At 34.3% G+C, this 25,599-nt stretch overlaps 1 protein-coding gene across 1 annotated transcript in view; it reads right to left on the bottom strand.

The window, feature by feature from the left end:
* LOC135834775 (5'-AMP-activated serine/threonine-protein kinase catalytic subunit alpha-like) overlaps window positions 1-25,599 on the bottom strand; it is a 66,998-nt gene that overhangs the window by 14,150 nt on the left and 27,249 nt on the right. The window contains exons 3-5 of the mRNA XM_065348747.1: window positions 9,497-9,613; window positions 8,772-8,835; window positions 3,718-4,004 (exon numbers count right to left, since the gene is read on the bottom strand). Of these exons, the coding sequence (XP_065204819.1) occupies window positions 3,718-4,004; window positions 8,772-8,835; window positions 9,497-9,613 (468 nt within the window). The remainder of the gene's footprint in view (window positions 1-3,717; window positions 4,005-8,771; window positions 8,836-9,496; window positions 9,614-25,599) is intronic.

Here is a 25,599-nt window from a genome sequence, read left to right as displayed (position 1 = left end):
ATGTAAATAATAAGTAGGCATGTAAGTTGATTCTATTGGCTTTAAAATTTTTCAAATTTAATGGTTAATTTCCTAAAGATGCTAAATTTTGAAGCTAAAAACGATTTGCCCAAGCGAAGCGAAGGCAAAATCTATCAAAAATTTATAATTTTAGGATTAAAAAATCATTTTTTTCCGTCTTGTTCCCTGATTTAAAAATGTCAATTTCAGAATATTGAAGAAACGTTGGCTTTAGAGCAAAACAAGGGCAGAAGCTTTCAAAAATTCATAATTCAAGAACTAAATAATAAACCTATAGGTATCTTTTCAAACGTAAAAAAATAATTTTTCTGGTTTTAACATTCTAAAAATTTGAAAAATAATTTTCAAAATATTTCAGTTTTGGAATAAAGAAATGAATGCGAGTGCAAAAGCTTTTGAATTTATAAATTAAAAAAAAAAAAAAAAAAGGCATCGTTTTGGACTTGATTTAATTGGTTTTCATACGTTTAAAATTCGGATAAGCATTATTTTATAATTTTTTAAAGAAAACTTTTGGATCTTCAGCATACTCTCTACATTTCGCACACCTTTTCCTATTGTTTTCAAACCATTATATGTACTTGAGAATCTCATTCAATTTTCAAAAATGTGAAGTGATTTGTTTTTCTTTTCAGAAATTGAAATTTTTATCAAATGCCAGCTGCAAATTGGAAGAATGTCAAGGCTCAAGGCCCATAAAATTAATTTATTTTATTCTTATTGATGCTAATCAATCTTCTAAATTACCAATTTTCTGGAGCGTTTGCCTTCGTTTCTCGTTTCGCTCGGGATAATTAGCTTTTCTGTTCTCGAATTGAAGTGTTTGAAAGCACAAAATTGTTGAAATTTTAAAAATTTCGAATCCGGCAAAATTAAATTTTTGCATATAAAATGATGTCGTTTTATTTTTCGAATAATGAACTTTATACGTATCTGAAGTACAATACAAAAAATTTCAAAAAAAAAAAGGTAAAACTGCTAAAAAGATGACCAAAAATAGGTAATTTGGAAGTTGCAGTGGGAGAAAATTACACGCAGTTCTCCCACTTATGTGGGAGAAAAATATTTTTATCTGTCACCTACACTGGGAGAAATTTACATACGAAAAGTTCAGTCACCTTAATGGGAGAAAATTTTCCTGTCTCCTAATTGGGAGGAAAATTCTCATTTGGCATAGCAGCAGAATATTTTTCTATCCCCTAAGCGACAGATTTTCGATCATTTTAGTGACCAATTATGACGTCAGTGACCAAGCCACGACAATTCAAACTTCCTACTCAGTGGTGGTGGCGCTTACGTCAAATTATAATCAAGAAATTATCAAACATAGCCGATTATACTCGATTACATCATCGTTTTTTAGATGGTGGTGCCAAGCTGTCCACCACTCTCGCGATAACAACCAATAGAAAACCAGTTCAACACAAATATCGCCGAGTATAATCGAACATGACGTAATTCTAACGCCAGCCGCGAAAGATAGCGCCGCTAGAAGCGTTGAGTGCGTGCGCCACTGACTGCATACGTTCCCCCGCTTGATTTCTCGTAAAAAGCGCAGTTATAAAAGCTCTGATCTGAGACAATTTAGGTAGGACTGCAGACATCGACGCCGCCAAGTATAGTTCCAACTTTACTTAGAAGAGACCAATAAATCCATCTTTAGCTCAATATTTCCAACTGTGGTTCCTACTGTTTCCAGCTTTAGCTTCCTTCAGTTTGTGATTTATTGGACTTTGATGAATTTTGGCCTCTGCAGCCTCGGACTTTGACATCATCTGCGATGACATCGTTTCTCAAGTTAAGTCCCTATGGGCCAATTAGTGAACCTTCAGCTGTCTCGGATCACTCTTTGAAATGCACAGAGATAGGTTTTAATAATAAGTCGCCTTGGTTCACATTCCAACTTTAGATTTAAGTTTCAAGACCTTGGCTCACATTGTCTTTTTTTATTTTCTTTTTTGTTTGAAAATGACGTATCGCTCAGGACGTGCATTTTAGGTTTAAGTACAGACACATCGCTTAGGGTGTCTTCCTTTCTTTTTTCTTTTTTTAATATTTATTTTCCTTTTTGTTGCTCCTAGTTTAAGTATTCCCAAAATTCCCCAGAGTTGCGATCCTTTTTATTTGTCTTTGTTTTATCCCTTAAGTATAAGAATAAATGTCCTAAATGTGAATTTGTCTCGGACTTTTATTCAACTTTCGTGACTTTGAGAATTCAATGAATATTTCCAACTTTACCATAAATATATCATTCCGTCGAAAGTTCAATCATATCTTAGCTCAAGCTTCAATTAATCCAACTTCAACCCCACGTATTATAAATTATGTGAATATTGGGGAGGGAACCCATTTTACATCCGCGATTCGTCCGATCCTGAGATCTCGATGAGTTAGTTATAGAATCGCGAGAGATATCATTTTGACATCACCAATATTTCCATCACTATTTTTCCAACAGAACGAGAGTGCATGAATCCGATATCCAGATGGCCAAAGAGGATTTAAATTAGTCTATATTTTCTCATCTTCAAAGAAATCAAGATTCAAAAATTTCCATTTTTGAATTCTTGGTGAAAAATCAAAAACTTCAAAATGAAAAATTTAATTTTTTATTTTATGGTAGTTTTTGGGTTTTTCCGAATATTTCTCCCTCCACAAAGTAATGGAGTAGAAAGGATGATGTAAGTGTTTCCTTATTTACATTACAAGTTTAACTTATAGGTTAACAGCGAAAACCGCGCGAAAATAACTGCACTACAGCCAAAGTTATGTGATCTCAATTATCTGTGTAAGAAGATGAGGCATGGGTGGGAGGTGAGGGTTAGTGGAACAAATATTTCTCAAATTCTAAGCATTAATTGTAACCTAACAAAAAAAATTTTCAACTCAAATAACTGCATTACATCAGGAAATATACGCATTTTAAATGTTGAGTGGGGTGCGTGCTTTTTAGGGGTGATGGTGGGAGGGGGTATTGATTATTTTTCAACTTTAACAATACGGCAGTATAGATTTCACCCAAAAATTGCGAAAATACCCACCACAAGACGGGCTTTCACACCCCCTCTAAGGGAGTGGTACCTCATCACATGGTCGGAGGGGTGGGAACATTTTTTTTAAAAATCAGTGGTATATGCCCTTTTTAAAAATAAAATGTTCCCATAGGTCCCGAAAAGTATTTAATGGCGACTTTCGGGAGCCCCCCAAGAGGTGAGCCCACTGACTTAGGGTTGGGAACATTGCATTTTTGGAACGAGGACGGTCGTGATTACCCATAAAATATAAAACTTTTCGGTCCCCAGACCGAAAATTTTTTTTGAACACTTTTTGGTTCATAGAATAATATAGACTATAGTCTGTTTCTCAGCATCATTTGAAATAATTGGACTACGTTTGGTTTGTTAATTACGTTGAAAACTAGTTACCTAATTAAATTTACTCTCGTTTATGTGCCATTAAAATGGCTACGTTTTTGACGGATTTAACGGTTTAATAAGTAAAGTTCCGTGTACGTGTGGTAGACTTTTTGAGCAGTAGCTGCTTTAATTCTTACGTAAAAGCATTTATATACCGTACGCTGAGGATTAAATTAGCTGTCGGACTTACGTGTACCTACCCAGGGATAAAGGGAACCAAACCAAACCATCAGACATGCTAGTAAAATTAACCAAGAACATATTCTCGTATTTCGCTTACCCAAATATCTATCTCCGGTCCGACGTATTTCTTTCCTTCGAACACTTCAGGAGCTGCGTAAGGAGGTGAACCACACCACGTTGATAGGAATTCGTTGGGATTATAATAATTACTAAAACCGAAATCGGCTATTTTTATATTCATATTGCTATCCAATAGTAAATTTTCAGCCTTTAAGTCTCTGTGTACGATTCTTCGATTATGGCAGTATTCAATGGCGGATAAAATTTGCCAAAATTTACGCCTAGCAGCGCTCTCTGACATTTTACCATGCTTGGCGATGTAATCTGCGTACATAAAACAGTTTGTTAGTACGGCGTGAATTTAATCTAAACCGTTGAAAATTTCGCTAAACTAAAAGTATAACTACATAAGCTAGAGAGTGAAATTATTTAAGCAATAAAATTGAAAAATTATACGTTCCGGAGTCGTTATGATGACGTAGACGATGCCGACTGCCGAGATATTGTGAAGATGCGAATAGAATTAATAATCGACCATAATATTCGTTATAATAAATATACTTAATTTTCGAATGAAAATTTATCGTTGCGAGCTTTTTAAGATTTTAGATTCGTGTTGTTTTTCTTATATCGATAATACGTGGAAATGGAAACATTGTGTATAACTTGAAGTTATATGTATATAAAGGCGCCTCTCATCGCTACAACACGTTGATTGTTTTATTTGCAGCTCAATGATAACGTACATACACGTTTTTCTATGCTGCGGCCATGATCTTGTACCTACACGTGATTCTTTTTTGGCAACCGTTCGCGTAAATTTGTTTTAATAAAATTCTTTCGTAAGAAGAACGAGGTGGATACATTTACGTTAACGAGCTGCTTTCAATGGTGTCGTTTTTTTTCTTTTTTTTCGAGATGTATTCGTATTCGAATTTTCTCTTTGTTCGTTTACGATTCGACGTATTGAAAGAGTACGACGACGTGATGAATTCTTTAAACTTTTTCTATAGTCGATGAGCTGACTCTAAATTACCTTTATGGGTGAGGTTTCTAAAGTAGGTACGGAGGGTTTGGGATTCTGAACGGAGACATTAGGTATAAGTACATGTAGAAGTGAGGAATGATATTGCTGAATTTTGGTATTCAGGAAGCTCAAGAGATGAGCGAGGGTTTTCGAACATTACGTGGCTTATAGTATTCTGTATCGAGATACCTATTTTTCAGACTTTTGGTAAAGGTCTCATTATAGAAATGGAATGAGAGTCCAAAATGAAATACTGAAATGAAGGCAACAAAAAATTAAAGTCTACCTACTTATTCAATTTTTTTAACATAAAAATGAGGTTAAAAATTTAAAATAATGAAATCAAAATTGTTAATAAAAAGTTTTTCGACTCAATTTTCTGAAAGTAGTTATCTGAGAACTTGAATATTATTGTATGAAAATTGATTAAATTGAAAAATTAAGAAACCATCGAGATCATTCTGGATCAATTCAAACCGAAAATGAAGTAGAGTCTCCCAATTTCTCATTTCTCCTATTTTCGACATGCCAAATTGATTGGAAACTGTTTCAAACCGTTTTGAGCAGTTCTGGAGCCTCCAGCAGATTTTTGAAACTCGAAATTCCCCAAAATTTCATCAAATTGAGTTGGATAGCCGAAATTTACTCTGCAAACTAGTTTCAATACGCTACGAAGTCAACTACAGGGGAATTTCAAGTCGTTTTGGAGCTTCCAGCGATTTTTTGAAAGTTACTGGAGCCTTAAGTAGATTTTTGAAACTTGAAATTTCCCCAAAATTTCGTCAAATGGAGTTGGAAAGCTGAAATTTATTCTGCAAACTAATTTCAATAATATGCTACAAAGTCGACTACTGGTGAATTTCAAGTCGTTTTGGAGCCTCCAGCGACTTTTTGAAAGGTCGTATGGCGTTTTTTTTGGAAAATTGAAATTTCCGAAAAGTGGCTGGAAGCTTCAGAACCATTTGAAACCACCATGCAGTCGACTTCATATCGTATTGAAATTAGTTTGCGAAGTAAATTTCAGCTTGCCAACTCAATTTGGTAAAATGTTGCGAGAATTTCAAAGTTTCAAAAATCTACTGGAGGCATCAAAATGACTTGAACCCACCTGAATTCGTCTTCAGAGAGTGTTGAAATTGGAGTGTAGAGTAAATTTCAGCTTTACATCTCCATTTGATGAAATTTTGTGAAAATTAAAAGTTTCAAAAATCTGCTGGAGGCTCCAGTAATTTTCAAAAAATCGCTGGACGCTCCGAAACGACTTGAAACCCTCCTGCAGTTGACTTCGTAGCGTATTGAAATTAGTTTGCAGCCTAAAATTAAGCTTTCCAGCTCCATTTCGATGAAATTTTGTGGGAATTTCGAGTTCCAAAAATCTGCTGGAGGCTCCAGAACTGCTCAAAACGGTTTGAAACAGTTTCCAATCAATTTGGCATATCGAAAATAGGGTATATCTCAAATTTCAGCTTTCTAGGTCAATTTGGTAAAATTTTGATTTTTCCCTCATTTTTGCCCTAAAATTTGATTTTCAAAAATTCACCAAAAATCGAAAAACGCACTTTAGCACTTGTAATTTTGACATTCAAAAAAATTCAAGTGTAAAATGTTCTATTACTTAATAGGTACTAAATTAAGGATACTGAGTCTGGAATTTGGCTCAATTTTTCTGACTTGACTCTTTTTAATCACCTCCTTCCCCCTCCTCAACACATCACGCTGAAGCACCCCCCCTCCACCTTCGTTCCTTTTAAATGGGTGAAGGGAGGTATCGAAACGGTCCCAAAAATTTATGAATCGAGCAGAGGGGAATCGATAGAGGAACCAAATGTCCGCCCAAAAGTCATAATTTCAGATGCTGAAATTGGTTTTTCAATTTTTGGTAAATTTTTGAAAATTCAAATTTGGATCAAAAAATGTGAAAAAATCAAAATCTCACCAAATTGATCTAAAACGCTGAAATTTGGTTTGTAGCCTGTTTTTGACCTCCCAAATTGATTGTGATGGTTTCAAATCGATCTGGAGCCTCCAGCAGGTTTTTGGATTCGCCAGTTTTCGAATAAAAAATGTGAAAATGAGATTAAATGTCCATTTCCTTGGATTTTTACCATCTTTATGGCTCTTTCGATCGATTTAAGAGCTTATTTTTGAAATCTTTTTGTGCCTGTTCAAATTTTCCAGTGATCATTTTTGAAAAAAATATATCGTTCTCAAACGCTTTCAGAAAGGAAGCTGAAATTTGGTTTGTACCCTACCTCTCGAGTCACTTGTTGTTGGTTTTGAAACATTCTGAAGTTTCCAGTGGATTTTGATGTTTTCATTTTTTTTTCTTCAAAAATTCCACTTAATCACTGGAGAAAATTTCAGATTTGAACCAGTACAAAAATATTTTGAAAATAGGTGCCTGCCTAAATCGATTGAATGAGTCTCAAAGAAACATACTAATTCCAAGTTTATGAGAGCTGGATTTCATTTTCATCATATTTACAGCGTTTTTTCAAAAACTGGAGAATCCAAAAATCCGCTGGAGGCTCCAGAACGATTCGAAACCATTGCCAATCAACTTGGGAGGTCAAAAATAGGCTACAAATCAAATTTCAGCGTTTTAGACCAATTTGGTAAGATTTTGATTTTTTCCCATTTGTCGATCCAAATTTGAATTTTCAAAAATTTACCAAAAATTGAAAAACCAATTTCAGCACCTGAAATTTTGACTTTTGGGTGGACATTTTGGTTCCTCTATCGATTCCCCTCTGCTCGATTTATAAATTTTTGGGTCCGCTTCGATACCTCCCTTTCCCTTCACCCATTTAAAAGGAGTGAAGGGGAGGGGGGAGAGGGCCCACGAGTTTTGAAAACGTAGGCGCTTCAGCGTGATGTGTTGAGGAGGGGGAAGCAGGTGATTAAAAAGAGTAAACTCAAAAAAATTGAGCCAAATTCCGGACTCGGTATAATTTAGTAGATACCTATTATGTAATAGAACACTTTGCACTTGAAATATTCTGAATGTTGAACAACATAGTCGGGGACTTCGCTTAAGGATCTATTGCACCCCCCCTCCCCGACGATCCCGGGGACAACTTTTTTCTTAAAGGGAGAGTCCTAAGGAATATTTCTAGCTCTCGTACTAAGAAAAAAAGTGTCCATACTCAAAAAATGGCGGCCATTTTGGTAAGAACCAATTTTCAGCTTTCCAGGTCAATTTGGTAAGATTTTAATTTTTCTTATTTTTGATACCTAGAGTACTTTGAATTTTCAAAAATTCGTCAAAAATTTTAAAAATTGAATTTCAGCTTCTGAAATTTTGGCTGCTTGTGCATTTTGAGGTCCTTTACCAATTCCCATTTGTCTGGTTCTGGTTCAAAGATCGTCGTGCCGATTGGGGTACTTCCCTTTGTTAAGGATTAATGATCGAAAAACACCCTGAATTGCATTCATCATTTTTCTATCATTCATCCATCAAATTAGTGAAGAATGAATTAGGTACCTAATTCCTCTTTTTTTCAACTTTTTTAATTAGATGTTCCCAATAAAATTATTTAAATGTTGCTAATTCTTCATAAAAGTTGAATTTTTTGCATCGTGTTTTGTGAAGAATGTAATATTCAAGTCCTTGACTTAAATCCTTGATCCATCTTCCTGAAAATACTCGACATTTCATTATGCCCAACGTCAAAAACCTACATCAACTTGATACGTTTAATACATAGTTCGCGAGCTTTTTAAAAAATCTATATGTTCGATTCCAGCTATCATTTGCATACCCATATTGCATTACCAATCTGCCCTGCACTTGTACACCTACGCCTACATCTTATTGTATTCCATTTGAAATAATTCCTACCCTTGGAGAAACCATTTGAAATAATTCCTACCCTTGGAGAAACCCTATCATTACACGTTCGCCTACGCTGGCACAAAAATGTCCATCATGAAGCTTTTCGACGACAGACGTATGTAGTGTACAATGTGTATGTACAGTGTATACCGTACACCTATCTCTATATAACCTATTCTGTAATAACGCAACCACCTATACATAATAGATCAAAGTGAAGGTTTCGTACCGAATATTTCTCCTTGACTAGCATATTCAGAAACGATAAATATCATGTCATTGGACTCCATTACCTGAAAAACAAAACGAAAAAATCGGGCATTAACACGATGTTATTTGCATGCCAAAAAGAGCGAGCAGCAGCAAGAGAGGAGAGAAGGAGAAAATACGAGTACAACAATCGCATCGTACCTACGTGTATTGCCATTGCCGTCAAAAAAGAGACGAGTTACAGCACACGACAGCGACATTGTTGAGACCAAGTGAAATGTGAAATAAGTGTGCTCGAAAAACGAACTGAATCGACGACCGAACCAGCAGCAAACAACAAAAGTATAGAAACGTACATGCTGGTTTCGATAGTCGAAGATTTTTGTCATTGTTATTATTTGAAAATGGCTTTTGAACTTTGCTCTCTTATTTGAGTTTAATTAAGCGACCAACTTTGTGTACGAGTATAGTATAGAGCAAAGGTTTAATAAACCCTGAAAAGCGCGCGTCTTTTGTCTAATAATATTGTATACCTTGTTTATATACAAACTGTTTTGTAGATGAATAACAAGTAGGGGCGAAAGAAGCACAGAGCGCATGTATAGTAGACAATTTTTTTATAATTTTTTTGCACGTTGCGCTATAAAAAGTTATATTCGGAGGGTCATAAATCTTAATAAAGTGATCGGTTTCGCTCTTATTTCAATGCACTAAAAATATAAATATGGCCAAATGTTTATTTACTTGATATAATTTTATGATATGCGGATGATCCAACTGCTTCATGATATCAACTTCTCTGTAAACTTTTTGCAGATTTACTGCATCCAGTCTTCGTTTTTCTATTACTTTAATGGCAACCTGTGTAACAGAGTGAAAAAAACGTCTAGGTTAGCTCAATGTAATATATTACTTATGCTAACTTGTATGTATACCTAAAAGTGTTTCGCATGAATTATTTTAGTGTATCGTTGCTTATAGAATAATGCTGCAAACTTTTAAATAATTGTAAGTATGTAGTATCCCAACTAGGTATCTACTAGTTATACTGAATATGAGAGTAGAGGGAGCTACTGCCATATCAGGTCTCAAAAATTAGTCTAAGAATGATAATCTGCTGGGGATCACAGATGTGGATGGAATACAGACAGTGCAGGATTTCACATTTTATATGCTTCATGGTGTCCAACAGAAGCTGAGGTGGGTGGCTGAGAAACCGAAATTAAGTAGAAGAGAGACAGTTGGCAGCCAGAACTGTGAAAACAGCAGTAGGAAAGCTCAATAGGTCCTGGAAAAGTTTGGACAACTAGGTAGTCTGGTTTGCTCCTCGAAATTCAAAACAGCTGATTCCAGGAGTGATGTTTCAACACATGGACCAATTAGGTATAAAGGAATGAGAATAAAAGACTGACCCAGACTCAGCAATCATCAGGCCAGAAGATGCATTCTGAGTTACCTTGGTCATTAATTGTAAGATGGATCAAAAATGGCAAAATTGAGCTTTGTGAACTCCACTCTCATGAAAAAGTTGCCTATTTGGCAGAATATTAATATTTAAAAAAAATCATTTCAATCAATTAATACATAACCTTAGGTATCTTTCAATATTGCAAAAATCTTAAATTTCCCAAAAAGTAGCAAAATATAAATGAGCCATGAGCCTGTTTTCAAAAAAGTGTAAAATTTGGTAGAAATGGTTCATCCAAATTCTCAAGATTTTTCCTCTTCATTGAGACCAGAAATTATGACTTTTTTTAGAAACAAATCATTGCTTCAGATTTTTTTTGATTTTGACTTTTGAGCGAAAGATAAACATGAGCATGAGCTTACTTTAGCTTATTCAAGTATACCTACTTCACAAAAATTTCAAAAAAAAAGTTGTCATTTCTGATGCATTGAAAAAAAAGATTACAATTCTGATTTCTGAGGCATTTGGAAATTTCTATCTATTATATGTACCCATTTTCCAGTAGGTATTGTGAGAATTGATTTCTGTCACTTTTTTCAAAATTGAACACCATTGCGGGTTTAAAAAAATATATTGATCAAATCAAAATGATTTTTTTATGTTCGCTTCCTGAGAGGAATCTGATTAGAAATGACAATTTTTGAGGAGCTGGCTGTGTAAGGAAGAGTAAGGAACTCAGGTGGTGGGACATTTACATCATTTACTACATGGCACCAGAGTTTTTGCAATTTGAATCACCCAATGAATTGCTAATACATAGAACCTTAAAACTGTGATTTGGAACTTTGGTTCTTTTGCACTTCTCTCTGCAGTCATCAATAGACTCACAAAACATGACAACCATGAAACCACTATGAAACCAGATTCAAACTAGGTATTACAACCCATAATTAAACCTTACAGAACCCATCATATGTACTTTGGCAAAACGCAAACTGAAATACTACTCAAATCTAATGTTACCCTCAACCCAAAATTGGGACCAAAACCAATTCAAATCAAATATTTTAGTTTTGGAATTTCAAAATTAGTTTTTTTTACTCATTCAAGTTCATTGAAGTAAGTGTTTTTTTTTTCAAAATTTGATGAAAATTTACTTACTATTTGAATTGAGTTGTTAAATTAGTCCACAGCTCCAGTCCAGACATGAATTTTTGTCTTGGAAGGTCGCCTAAAAAAGAGGGCCTGATCAGGGATTCCCCAAATGGTGCAATTCAGTTTTTTAACTAAACATTGTTAACCATGGGAAAATGAACAAATTCAATCCCTAGAACCAAACCTGTATGGAGGTGGTATCATGTATAAATTGCATACAAATCAACGCGTACCCTTATGCCAAATTGGGTATTTAGGCTAACATCCTTTATGTTGATGTTGCCTCTATTGTGTTGATTACATATCTCATGGAAATTTATTTTTGAGCTTCCACTAATACAGTAAAACCCGCTTAATCTTATAACATTTGTCCCAGCCCAATTTAATAACATTAAGCAACTTATTACACAAACCAATTGAGAAATTTTTACATGATCAATTTTATGCTAAATACGAGTATGTAGTGATTGAACTGAAATTTAGCACAAATTGCGAGAAAAAGTGTTGAAGATAGGTTGAAACTTCCAAAAAGTTATGAAAAAAGTATTAAAAATGAAGTCAATGAGAAAAAAGTCTGAAATTTGTAGTGGTGGGATATTATTGATATATATCGATATGTGAGTGTACCAATATTTATCAATATGAAAAATGTGATATCAGATAATATACTTATTGGAAAATTTTTGAAAATTATGCAAAAACTCTGTAAATGAATTGTGCGAGGTGTTTTTTGCTCTTTTTGAGCATTTCCAGACTCTACTAGGGTAAAATATTGATTATTGCAGCTATTAATGGTAGCCATGGGCCATATCTGTAGGATAGTGAAATGTTGACATTACGTCATCAATGACTCATCATTATGTCTTTAAAGTTTGAAACGCCAAATAGGTATCTAGATGCTAAAAAAGCAAAGAATGAGGAATAGAAACACCTTAGAGTTGATTTAGTTTCTCTTTTCATGAAAAATCAGCTGTTTTGTGGTCTTTTTATAAATGTCAAAAAATGCCGATAAGTATATATCGATATAAGACCTTTGACATTTTGACGATATCGATATCCCAAAATATCGATAATATTCCATCACTAGAAATTTCAGAAAAATTAGGCAAAAACTGGGTGAAAAAGTGTAAAAAACATAATATAAAAACTATATAAAAACGTATTAAAATCAGTTGAAAGTTATAACATTATCTGATGCTTCAATTTCAATTACAATAACCAATGGAATTTCAATGTATAATGAGATATAAAAGATCAGGACCAAACAATTTTAATTACATAAAGGGATTTGTAGTTTGGTGGCGTAGTGGGTTGAGCCACGGCTTTCTGAACAAGAGGTCGTGGGTTCAAATCCTGCTAGAGACCCAGGTGTTAACATGTAATGTATACATTGTAGTACATTTAACATCTATTACATGTTAAGCTCCAAGCACCAGAACAGCAGAGGCAACAGAAATGCGCGCAATCTGTTGCCAGTATCAAAAAGCTGTAACTGGTTGAGCACCTATAGGTAGCAGTGATTACTGAACTCAGGGTTGTAAAAACCTGGCCAGCGATGTATGAGCTACTTTGTAGATAGCGTAGAAAGCAACAGGAAACTACTACATCATACATGTTAGCTCAAAAAAATGTCGATTCCCTAGAATAATCGCAGTGGCATATAAGCAGTCGCCAAGCACTTTGGATCTAGCCGGGTTGTTTAGAGACCCTGAGCTCCTCAGTGTTGACCTCTATAGATGCTCGAACCAGTTTTAGCTTTTTGATTCCGCTAATAGATGACATGTGTGATCTGTTAGCTCAGCTAATAACCGGTGGTCCCTGGTACTTGGCATGTAATGTTGATAAATGCATGTAAGATTTTTTAATTACACGCACAAGCTTGCCTCTGTAGCTGGATGCTAACTGGGTACTTTGTTAACAAAGATCTACTGCACGCTACTTGTTTTTCTAAACATCGAGACTCCATTCAGTCGTTTAAAGGATCAGCCAGAATAACTGAATCCGAATATTGAGTTTGTGATCTTGGATTTTTAGTGACCCTATTTATAATATCAAGTTACTTTTATCAAGTATTATGTCTATCTTTTACAAGGATTGCTTATTGACTAGTATTGAGGATGTGGGTTTAGGAATAAGAAAATATGGTACTCATGTTCTTTTATGTAGTAATTCAAGATTTGTTCATTGAGCTGAATAGAGCCCTGGGTTTCAATTCTGCAATGGTCTCAAGTTGGGCATGCAAAAAGAATTACATTTAGAAGATTATGCAATAACTGTCTAAGAAAATTTTGCTTTTTTGTCGCAAAAAGTGGTTTTTTGTTGTCAAAATTACTAAAAAAAATTTAATTTTTCTTGAATTTTAGAGCGTTAAAACACGATTTATAATCGCTCATGAGCGTTATATCGTGATTAATTTTACATTGGTTTAAATGGGGTTGTCTAGGGACCAGAGGAAATCAGCGTTACAACCAAAAGCGTTATAACGAGCTTTTACTGTACATATAACTAGCCAAATTCTTCCTTTTTTCAAGTCTTTGCCTGTAAAGCAATAAAGCATCCTATTATAGATAAACCTTTCCTTATAAGAGCAAAATCAATAAAAACTACTCATTTTTACACGAAACGTGCTCGGTTTTTTCACCTTTTTTCTTTTTTTTTTTTTTACTTCTACCAAATGAATAAAATAACAAAAAACCAGCTCGATAAAGTTCCAAATGAAAATTGATATAAATGTCCGAGGTTATTGTTCGCAATACGATAAATTATTTATGTATTAATCCGACCAATAATATGTATACTTATACTTTGTGTTAGTATAAATTCGAAAATGTCACGAGCAGCGTATTCTTTCAACGTCCACATCGAATAAGTTGCCTAAACTTTCGCCCAGCAACTAGGATATTTCATGGCGTGAATATAAGGTAATCGATTAGGCAACTTAATCGCCATTTGTATACGTTTAACATTCGGGTTGCATGAATGCACCGACGCGACGAATATGGACGAGGGGCATCTCATGGCATAAACAGGGTAATGGGCTAATGGTGTACCTATTTTGTATACAACTCTAGGAATACGTATAATCGTACCCACCTACCTAAATGAGCACCGAAGAAAAATACTCTCAGCTCAATAAAAAATTTAATTTGATAAAAATATTTTTTAAAAGTAACCATTTTACAAGGGTAAATAAACAGCAACCTATAATAAAATAACAATCAAAAACAACATTTCGCCTTCGCAATTGATTTTTCCTCATTTTATTTTCTCCATCGTCGTCACCGCCACGCTATTATTATATAACGAAGCTTTCATTTTCATTTATTATTGTATACGAAGACTCGCGTAGTAATATTCATGTAGACTATTTAAAAAAATGAAAAAGCTACCGACTGAATGCGCGATTTTCGTTTCGTGAATTGAATACCAATCACGTGCTGGTTTTTGCCAAATATTCCGCCACCGTCGTCATTCCACCCCCAGCTGAGGATTTCCGCCAACGAATTTAATAGCGTAGGTGATAAGGCGTTGAGTAGGCAACTAGGCATCTCTATAGCGATACGATAACGAGCATGTTTATTCTCCAAGTTGTGGGTTTTTTATACCTCCTTTTTCGCATCGGGTTTGATAAAAACTATATAAATGTTTTGTGCTTTTGACTCGCCATAGTTGGCAAAAGTTTTCTAAAATTTTCAGATATGTCTGAGGCAACTCTATTGTTTGCTTTCTGCACGTTGAGTATTTTCATAATTGAAGATTCGTGCTAAAGGAAGCGTAAGTTTTATAAAGTTTTCCAAAGTATTGAAGAAGATGGTCTAACAGATACATAGATATTAAATCGAGATCGCCGTTACCATTGTTGTGTTGGAAAAATATCGAGAAATAATTAAAAACTGGATTTTTATTCCAGGCTAGGGGAAAAAATTAATAGGTTTTTTACTTCTTTGAAATGTGGCTTTTTCACCAAATGCACGATTCTGCGAAGAGTTCCAATTTAATCAAAAAGACTTTGCGGTAACTTGGTTGAAAAATTTTATTCGTATTTACTTTTTTAAGCTAGAAATGAAAAAAAATTGAAGCCTTTTTTCAATCGTTTGCTGTATAGCTAGGTAGGTTAGGTACAGTTACCGCAAGTTAAATTAATTCTACGTCGTCGTCACTGGCAACTCGTTGGTTGAAAAATTTCGCTTTCTTGAAAAATTTTCTTTTGCAACCACAGACGATAAATTACGAAGCGAAGAATAGAACCTCACTTAGTGTTCTATTATACACCTTAATGCGAGTACATCAGCATAAAAAATATCATTAGAGGGTGCTTATTTTTCATAGAAATGGAGAACGTTTCACGTATTATGCACATGATAATGATGCGAGAGGACTTTATTGAATACAAATTTTGGTATTTTGACGCGCCAAACTTCACACTGCTGTGGAAGAAGTGAAAAAAAAATCGTTATTTTCTTTCGAGTGTTCCTCTTGTATATCGGCGAGGTGTACTGTCCAGAAAATTTATCCGTGTAAAAAATGTCTTTCGATGATTTCACACTCTAGTTGGTTTCAAACTGAAGGCTGGTTTGATTTTATTCGTTCGAGATAGAAGGGGCAGAAGAGGAGGAAACGACGTCGACCTTTCTACTAAATACCTTTAGGTAGTTTTTCGAAGGATTTTCTATTTGGTATTACATTTTCGTGACGTTTTTCTCAAAGGATGCTGGTCGATGTGTGACTTGCAAGGAGGCGAATTCGATGTAGAATCGCATTTTAGTATAATTGTAATTTGCTTTGCATTTGCTTTCCTTTTATGTGAATTTTTTTAAGTCTCGAAATATTTGCTAATGGACAAATGGACGTAGTTGGCGAACCATCTTCAGCGATTGTTTGTATTGAAAAGTCATCTCCTTGCCCTAAAAGGACATCTAACTGTATATTATACACTTTTACAAAATGCATTAGATGATTGGCTATGTACAGCTGCAACATTGTACAAGTTGTGTTCTCTGAGCTATAAATTGATCATAAATTGACACTGGAAATAAACAAAGTGCTTTTTAAGCCTCCATATAAAGTTTGATTCAGCAATTAAAAACTAATAAAGACTCCGGAGCGTTAAAATTTTATACGCTCGATAAAAATCAATGTGTATCGAACGATCAACTCGAAGAGGATTTCGCCCAGTTGAAATTTCTTTTACAAAATCTAAATCCACACATGGTATCATTCAATTATTCACAAATTGCTGGTATGTCTTTGATACTACAAAGAGGCGCTTGTTCGCGAATACTTTATACTCGAAACCTAGGAAATGATTCGCCAAAAGACATAGTCATTAATTTAATGGAAGTACTATAAATAGTCGACGACGGCGCTTTTTATGAAAATGTGTGACGTTGGTGTTTTAAAAATAAAGGTTCCATCGAAGTAATTCTTTTAATAGGCGGCTTAACTCGATGGATGTGTATTATAAAACGAGCCAGCTGATTAATTATAATATAATGATGATTGTCTCGTGGGTTGGATTTTCAATAATTTGCTTAGTTTCGTTGTATCACACAAGTACTCCTAGGTAGGTATAGGTAATCGGGTAGTTGGAATTTTCAAGGTGGTACAAGTGGTCTGCTAATGACCGACGTGTTTCAATAAATTTTGGCAAGGTCGTCGTGTGTACTGTACCTGTGTTTTTTCTCTAGGGAGCGTGAAAATACAGGCATTGTGCATTATTCTAAATGAGGAATTTCGCTCAAAATACCTATGTACCTCGGAACAATTTTATTTCATCATTGGGGTATTTTCGTTGTGGAAATGTTTCAATTATTATTTTTTGTATTAGTTTTTAGATACTGAGTTTGGTTTAGAAATTATTTTTTAATTTTATGATTTTTTTTAAAAATTTTTTACAGAGTAATGGATCTACTTACTCGTACTTGTAAGAAAACAGGATGTTGACTTGTTGGTGAGTTTAATTGAATTTTTTTTATTCGTTTATTTTTAGTATTAAAAAAAGTGGTTCGCTAACTAGGGAAATGAAGAAAAGTATGAGGTAATGAACTCGTGTCGTGGGTGGTCACGTGTCAGCTGCATTCTAAGTCAGTCATATTCGTTTTTTTTTTTTTCGAATGTACATAGGAAGAGAATTTTCTTTAAAAATGTATGAAGTCAAAAGTTTCAAAATTTTCATTTAGGTAATTGTTAAAGTTGACTCATTACTTTTTTTGTTTATTAGCGAGAGAAATTGATAAATATCGAGGAGAGGATTGGAGGGGGGGGGGTGAAACAAGGGCGGATGGGATTTGAAATTTTTACCGGGCATGAAGCAAGGGCGAAAATTTTACAACAAAAGAAATGGTTTGAAAGCAAAAATTTCAGAATTTTGACCATCAACCAAGATTTTTTTTTGCTTCTTCAATATTATTGCAATTGCATTGACTCAAAGATAACTCATCAAACCCAAACGATTAAGCAAGAGCAAAAATTTTACAAAAAATAAGATTCTGAAAAGCAAAAATTTCAGAATTTTAGCCACCAGCGAAGTGTTGAAACATCCCATTTGGGGGGAATTGCAGTGCATGAATTGATTTCTCAATTTTTGGCGAATTTTTAAAAATCTTAAATTGCGGATTTTGTTCTTTTAAAAAATGTAGATTGTATATTCAGTACAAATGATGAAAATTTTTCGTGAAGCTGATAATAACATTCCCAAAACAAATTTCGTCATTTCAGACCATCCTGAAGCCTCCTGCGCAATTTTCGATTCCTCTGTAATTTTTGAATTCCTCCAGAGGGTGTGGACATTGATTCGGTCTCCTGATAATCGAGTTAGTTATATGGCTTATTCTCGACCTGCTCAATATTTTTATTCACATTTGAGCCAATTTCCAGGCAATAATTGCCTCGAGTGCATTTTTTGACCATGTTTTAAAAATAGGAAGTGTTAGTCAAAAAAAAGAAAAAAAACTGAGATATGAATTTGGCGGGAAATCAGCTCAAACGTTCAGTAGCCCGAGAATAACTGCCTACAGTAATTCCCGCGCTTTTTAGAGGAATGTTTTATAGAAATCAAATATCGTGCTCAAGGCTCTAGAATTGCTCAAAACTTTTAAAATTCTTATACGAGTGGTTGTTTTTCTATGCAAGATACAGTCATTTGCGTCAATTTGAAAAATTCTTTGAAATTAAAATTTTGTTCCATCCCCTCCCCCCCCCCCCTGAGAAAAATTGTATTATTAGCAAATCTGAAATAAAATTCATTAATAATTCAATAAATTATAATTCGAGATGTTTCTTTATAAATATTTACAGTGGAATAAAAACAATAATTTTATCAATTTAGAAAGGATGAGAGAAACACGCCGAAAAAGATCATTTCCGATAATGCCGCACAATTTAAAAAATTTTAATCTTTCATCGATCACATTTGGAGAGAAAAATTAAGAAAGTAACGAATTTGTATTCCTTCTTACTCAAAAATAATATCGAATGGAAGTTTATTCCTGAAAATGCTCCCTGGATGGGAGGTGTGTACGAGCGTTTGATTCTGTCAGTGAAGAAATGTATTTAAAAAAAACAGTTTCTGGCATGATTAATTTTGAAAACTTGAGAACAATGTTAAAAGAAATCAAAAATGTATTAAACTCAAGACTGCTCGCGTATGTTTCTGGTGATATTGAAGATGCCATCACTTCCAGCTCATTTTATTGTAATCAAAGTCACATTTCAGTCAACAACGAATTGGGTGTTGTTAATACGAGATCCGAGTTAGCAAACCTTTGGAATTCATCTAAAAGAGGTTTACAATTGTTTTGGTCTATTTGGTATAAAGACTACTTATCCAATTTACCTGAAAAGGGCAATTCTATACAAAGAAACGCTGTTTGTCGAGTACCAAGTGTTGGAGAACCTGTATTAATAGAAGAGGATGTTTTGAGAGGAAAATGGAGATCAGGTGTAGTAGTTGATCAGCTTCATATTAGCAGTGACAGAAATATTTGTTCAGCAAATGTCGAAGTCAAAACTGGTATATTAATGAGACCCATTAAAAAATTGTACCCTTTAGAACTTAATTTTAATTAAAGTAAATTTTGAAGTAGAATATTTCGTTTCTTGTTGGGGATTAATTTTAAATAAAAATAAAATATTTCGACGGTTAATTATATTTGGCTATATTTTGTAGGTAAGTTCATATGTTTTTTGGATGTTATTGTATTTATTGTTGGCTACTTCAAACTTTTATCTTCTAAATTGATAAAATTATTGTTTTTATTCCACTGTAAATATTTATAAGAGAAACATCTCGAGTTATAATTTATTGAATTAATAATGAATTTTATTTCAGATTTGCTAATAATACAATGTTTCTTACTCCCCCTCCCCTCCCTTCCCCATAAATAGGTAATTGTGCTGGTCAAAAAACGCACTCAAGGTTTTTGCCTGGAAATAAGCCAAAATTTGGATAACTCATTACAAAAGCAGACCAAGAATAAGCCAAAAACCGATTTTTTGCAGCCCAATGAATTCTCACATTTTCTGGAGAAATTCGAAAATTCTGGAGAATTCAAAAATCAAGCTGGAAGCTCAAAATGTTGGAATTCGGTTTTGGAAAGTTGACATGTGTATCAGTTTCAGGACTAATTTCTATAATTTTCACTGAATAATGCTTTTTTAAAAAAATACACACACAAGTCACAAATCGTTAAAAATGGACAATTTTTTTCAATTTTCAAAATTCGCAAAAAACCAATTTGGACTGCCGAAATCTTTATTGTGGCAGTTTCAGACCTTGCACTTTCTAAAATCGTAGTTCTGAATGTTCTGATCAAATCGGAGGCGGAGTTCTCGAGTAGTTCCCATTTCAGCTGAAAACACTTTTTCAAATACTTGATCATCAAAGACCAGGGTCCTCGAGAGCCGATGCGGGCCTGGGGCAAATATCATGTTAGTCCCTATTTCCAAAACAGAAGCTAGGTATATTGAAGTTTTTGAGGGGGGAAGAGGTGTCGACTGGAAATTTGTCCATTGATATGGGAGAAAAATATCTATTTTGCTAATTGATTTAATTATTTATATCTTATTAAAATTGTTATTCAATTTTTTAAAATTTATTTTAGGAGGTCTCAAATGTGAAATCTGTTTATTCTAAAATGTGAACAAATTCGCCCATGCTTTACTCGGCCGAGAGATTTTGAAACTTTTTGTTTCGAGATACCCAAAAACGAGTTTTTTTTAATGCGGGAGTTATTTTTTTGGCTTTTAAAACTGTAGAATTTAAATTATGTTTTTTTTTTTTTGAAGGAAGTTGATTTTGAAAAAGAAGACAAAACAGCCAAAGTGACGGCGAAAGCTCTTGAAAATTAATACTTCGAGAGGCATAAAAACGATTTTTCTTAGATGAGGAGTTAATTTTTCGGCTTTAAAACATGTTTTTCTTAATAGAAATTTTCATCTTGATGTTGAAAAAAAGAAGAAAACAAACCCGAGCGAAGCGAGGGCAAAATCTTTTGAAAATTTGAGTTTTGAGAAGTAAAAAATATACTGTCTTTCTTTCATCGTAGGCCCTCATTTTGCCGGGCTGTTCACCCCCCCCCCCCACTCGCCAGCCCTGAGGCAGACTGATGTTTTTATTTTCTTCACGGCGTTCAGCGAAGCCAGGGAGATTTTTTTTTTAATTCCTAGGTACATATATTCCTTAAGGGGCAAAAATTTTATGTATTTTTGATTGGCTAAGATTAAATTTTTTCATACATTTAGGATCTATGTGCTGAAGGATTGAAAATTTGCAAATCGCATTTTTTGGGTGAATTCGTGTTTTGAATCATTTCTAAAAATGGAGAAATGTTTTGTGCCAATTTTTTAAAAATAATTGCCAGTTTCAAAAAATTTAAAAAAAAACAAGAATTTACCAATTTTTTTCGGTTTTTTGAAATTTACAATATTGTCTAAAAAATGGCACCATCCTGTTTCAAAATATTTTTCCAGTTTCAGACATGAACTCTTCCCATTTTTTTAAGCAAAAATCTCAAAACCCGAATTTATTTACTCAAAAAAGAGCGATTTGAAAATTATCAAACGTCAAGTGAAACCCTTAAGTGCTCCTGGATGTTGATGGAAATGGCATAAATGACGATGGGGAATCTCAAATACTTTTTGGAACTAGACCATTTTTCCAAAACCTGGTGGGAATGGAACAGGAGCGAAAAAACCACGATTTTTTTCGAAAATGCCTCCTTTTTGAGGATCCATAATAAATGTTTATTTTCAACAATGCAGACAGAATTACAAAATGTTGAAATCACTAGAAATTAAAGTAATTCTTCTTTCATTCCGTTTTTCTCATTTTTAAAAAAAATCTTTCCAACCTCCTTAATTTTCTTCACCATCAATTTCAATATCCTCAAATTTAATAACCTAACATCAGATAAGATGATAAAAAAAAATTCAAATAAATTCGACAAAGAAACTAGACAGCAGACAATGCTCTCATCACGTGCGTAGACTTTTAAACCTTACTTATAAACTCGCACTCGCACAGTTTACGAATATCTCTTTTAAACGTCGAGATACACGAATGTTATTTCAAGCAATAAATCTCCCATTCGTAACATCTATTTTTCTTACACTAAAATGAATAATTTCTAAGGTGATTTTCAAACATGACTAATCTGGCGATAAGAATTCAATTAAAACTGTCAGCACAAGCATCTCTATTACGTACGTTAAACCGAGGATTTACGTCAATCGGACAGACACTACGTATATGAAAAAAAAAATGTTATCTAACCCAGATAAAATTTAGGAAAAAGTTCCACACTAATAACCTTGGTTAAAAATCAGCTGTTTGAGCTTCGAAGTTGTAAAAAAAAACTCTTATCCGAGACAATCTGCAGTTATAATATGTAGAATACTTAGTACTTACATAGCGAAAAAACAAAAATCATAAGCATAACCCATACTGTATCTAGGTAGATAATTAAATATTCAAACACGAATTTATTGGTCAATCACCCTCACCCATAATATTTTTTTACTCTCGATTAATTTTTTTCTGTACCTATAATTTCCTCTTTTCCTCTCCCCTCCTCTCCTCAACTACTTCCATGTTCACAAACAATACTTCCGTCATTGCCAACTCTAATTTTCATACTTTTTAGTATCGATAATACACGAGTATTATTACTAACCTTATATAGATCGTACACAGCAAAGAAATTACAAATCGAAAAACTCGCCAGGTACTTAATTGCGACAAGCTGTATCGTTTTAGCGAACAATGTACCTAGCATCGCGTACAGTATTGTTTATTTAACAAAAAAATTTTGATATTTTTAACGACGACCAGTCACGCATGGCGTTTTGTTCGCGTGTCTCGAGAGCTAAATGCAATGCAACCAATAAGTAACACGAATTTATTAACACTTGGAACACAATAAGTAAGTAAGAGGCGAAAAATTTCGAGGAAAAAGATGCCATCTGCGTCTGATGATTTGACGTTTTGTGCTATCTTTTGAGAATTTTCCAACCATCGTCGTTGAACGTACTGGTAATTGCTTCGAGGGGGAAACGAGTCGTGTATTGATATTTGTGTGGGCGATTCTTATATACTTTTATAAAACTGGAGACTTTGGAATTTTTTTTTTCAGCAGTACGCGGCTTGCGTGCGACATTTACGAGCGACGAGGGCAAAAAATTCGTTTCCAATTGCGTAATTGCTTCGGTTCAGTGCCCCCTCCCCCCTCCATTACAATATGATATTACGTTTCAGCAAATTACTCAACATATATAGGCAAGCTTGTGGATTTGTGGAGGTATATTTTTAATTTCGGCTCGAATGTAAATTTGTAAATTTAACTACTGCATATGGAATGGAATAATACGTACCTCGTACTGTGTACATAATGCATATCTCGTGTAAAATTTATAAATTAAAACGTCGACGCTTCTCGCCATACCAGTTCGCGTAATTTTCCTAAAATATCCAAAATGCGTTCGTCTGGCTAGCGAAAAATTTCGCATTCGCCGGCTCAATGATTCATAAAACCGCGCGCGTGAACTGTTCACTCCCACGATAAATGATATGACGTCTGTGCTCGGTAATTACCCGGTGTATTTTAGGTACAGCGGGTGTTATTATTTACGTTTGTGTAGTAAATGAATGTGATTTAACGAAACGTAGACGACAATGTTTTTTGCGTCATTACTACTAATTTTACAATAAAATTTGCGTGTGTTAAAAAAAAAATTAACAAAACAATTTATTAGAGGTAACCTCGGCTCATTAGCATTTTGGGGATTGAAATTTTTTTATCTCATTTCAACGTGCATAAGTTATATACATAAGTATAGGAATGGGACCATTATGTACAGGTAAAATGTATCAGGTAGAGGGTACCTAAACCTATACAGTATAGTAGGTATGTAGGCGTTAATTCCTTCGATGATTTTCTACCTACTACTGTACCTACAGAATTGCTCGTCGGCTGGCGAAATTCAAACTCGACGATTTATCGTACTAATGTTTTAATTACAAATTCGCGCAGTTAAAAATTATTATAACCGACGATAAGGCGCGCGATGATGCTATGATAGATGGATTTTAATTTCCACCTGCCATCCTCTATAGTATAATTCACGTTTATATTCTTTATGTATACACGTTTTAATCACGGTGACACGAAATATGGTTTTTGCAAAAATCAATATATCAAATTCGCTAAACGATCGGTGTATTATCTTTTCGTATCGAATAAATTATTACACGCGTAATAAGAGATAAGGTATATTGATTCGGGGAGAAAAAAATTTTAAATTACGAGCGAAAAATTTCGAACGAAAACTTGAGTTGATTTGTTATATACCAGTGAGTATCTTATTCCACGTCATTAGGTAATTATTAATTAATTCGTCAGAAATGTTACGAGTAACTGCGACTCTTTTTTGAAAAAATAAGGACGACAGGGGATAATGTTATGTTATAATTTCAGGCTCGTACTCGGTTACTTTTCATTGGTATAGGTGGGTAATTCTCAGAAAAAAGGTCAATTTTGATGTGCATAATTTTGAAAAATAAAAATCATTTTTTTGGAAAATTTCAAGTGGGAATCATTTGTATAGGTGTCCCAAATCCCTGTTCTAGTGTTAGCCTCAATTCAATCCCCCCCACTGTGGACCCCGGCCCCCCTAAAACAGCGATAATTAGGATTCAACCCTCATCGATGTGTAATATGTCGATTGATATGTTTTCGAGGTCGTAGAATTCGAATCTGGAGTTATTTTTTATGTAGAGGTGGAGGGTGAGGCGTGGGGAGGGGGAAAATGTCAAATTTTGCTTATATTATCGTGTAATATGTCAATTTATGTTTTTCAGGCCCCAAAGTTCGAATCTGGACTTGTTTTTATGGTAGGGGTAGAGGTGAGGTGTGGGGAGGGAAAAAATGTCAAATTTTGCTTGTTTTATCGTGTAATATGTCGACTACCGCGATAAAAGTACAGCTGTCTGAAATTTGGCCAAGTCGAAGGACAAATGGGCGCTGGACAAGCCGAAGGACAATCTCAACATTTTTTCGTTTCTAGCCTTACCTACTGGACATTATTCGATTTTTAACACGTAATAAATGTGTACTTATCATGTAGAATAACTTCCCTTTCTCAATTATCGTTTTTGGCGGGTTCATCAGGGTAAATAAAAAGGCAAGCCGAAGGACACCAATTTTGCGAAATATCATATTTTCAGAGACAAGTACGATCAGAACGAGCCATTGCGTAGGTTATGAGAATAACATTGCGGGGTAACATTTTTATGAAGACAGTGAACCAGTGCAGCCACTCACCAGAAAAAAATACTGGATTGGGAAGCTACCAAAAATAATTGAAAATTGCTCTAAAATTTGCGCAAAAAGTGTGTAACAGTTTTCAAATGTGAAATGTCAGCTTCCTATGGACTTATTCCAATTGCAATTTGCACAATAATGGACCTTCGTGTTCTATGATAATGAGAACGTGCCAATTTTTCCCCAAAAAAATGAAGTTCATGACACTTTATAACATTCATTTTCAAAAACATGGTGTGTGACAGCCAAGTCGAAGGACATTTGGGGTATAAAATCGAATGCACACCAATGAAAGGAGGGGTTAAAAATTTCAATACCATATGTGAAATGTGTGGGGGATGATCCTTGAATGGACCAAAAAAAAAAAAAAAAAATGCATGCTAAAACCTTTGAGAAATTTGCCATGTACACGATTTTTACCTTTTTCTGAGAATTACCCAGGTATTCAAGTTTAAGGTAAAATTTTG

Source organism: Planococcus citri, chromosome 2, assembly GCF_950023065.1.
Source record: "Planococcus citri chromosome 2, ihPlaCitr1.1, whole genome shotgun sequence".
In the NCBI taxonomy this organism is placed as follows: Eukaryota; Metazoa; Arthropoda; class Insecta; order Hemiptera; family Pseudococcidae; genus Planococcus; species Planococcus citri.
The sequence above is the reverse complement of the archived record's forward strand: the minus strand, read 5'-3'. Positions and strand labels throughout refer to the sequence as shown.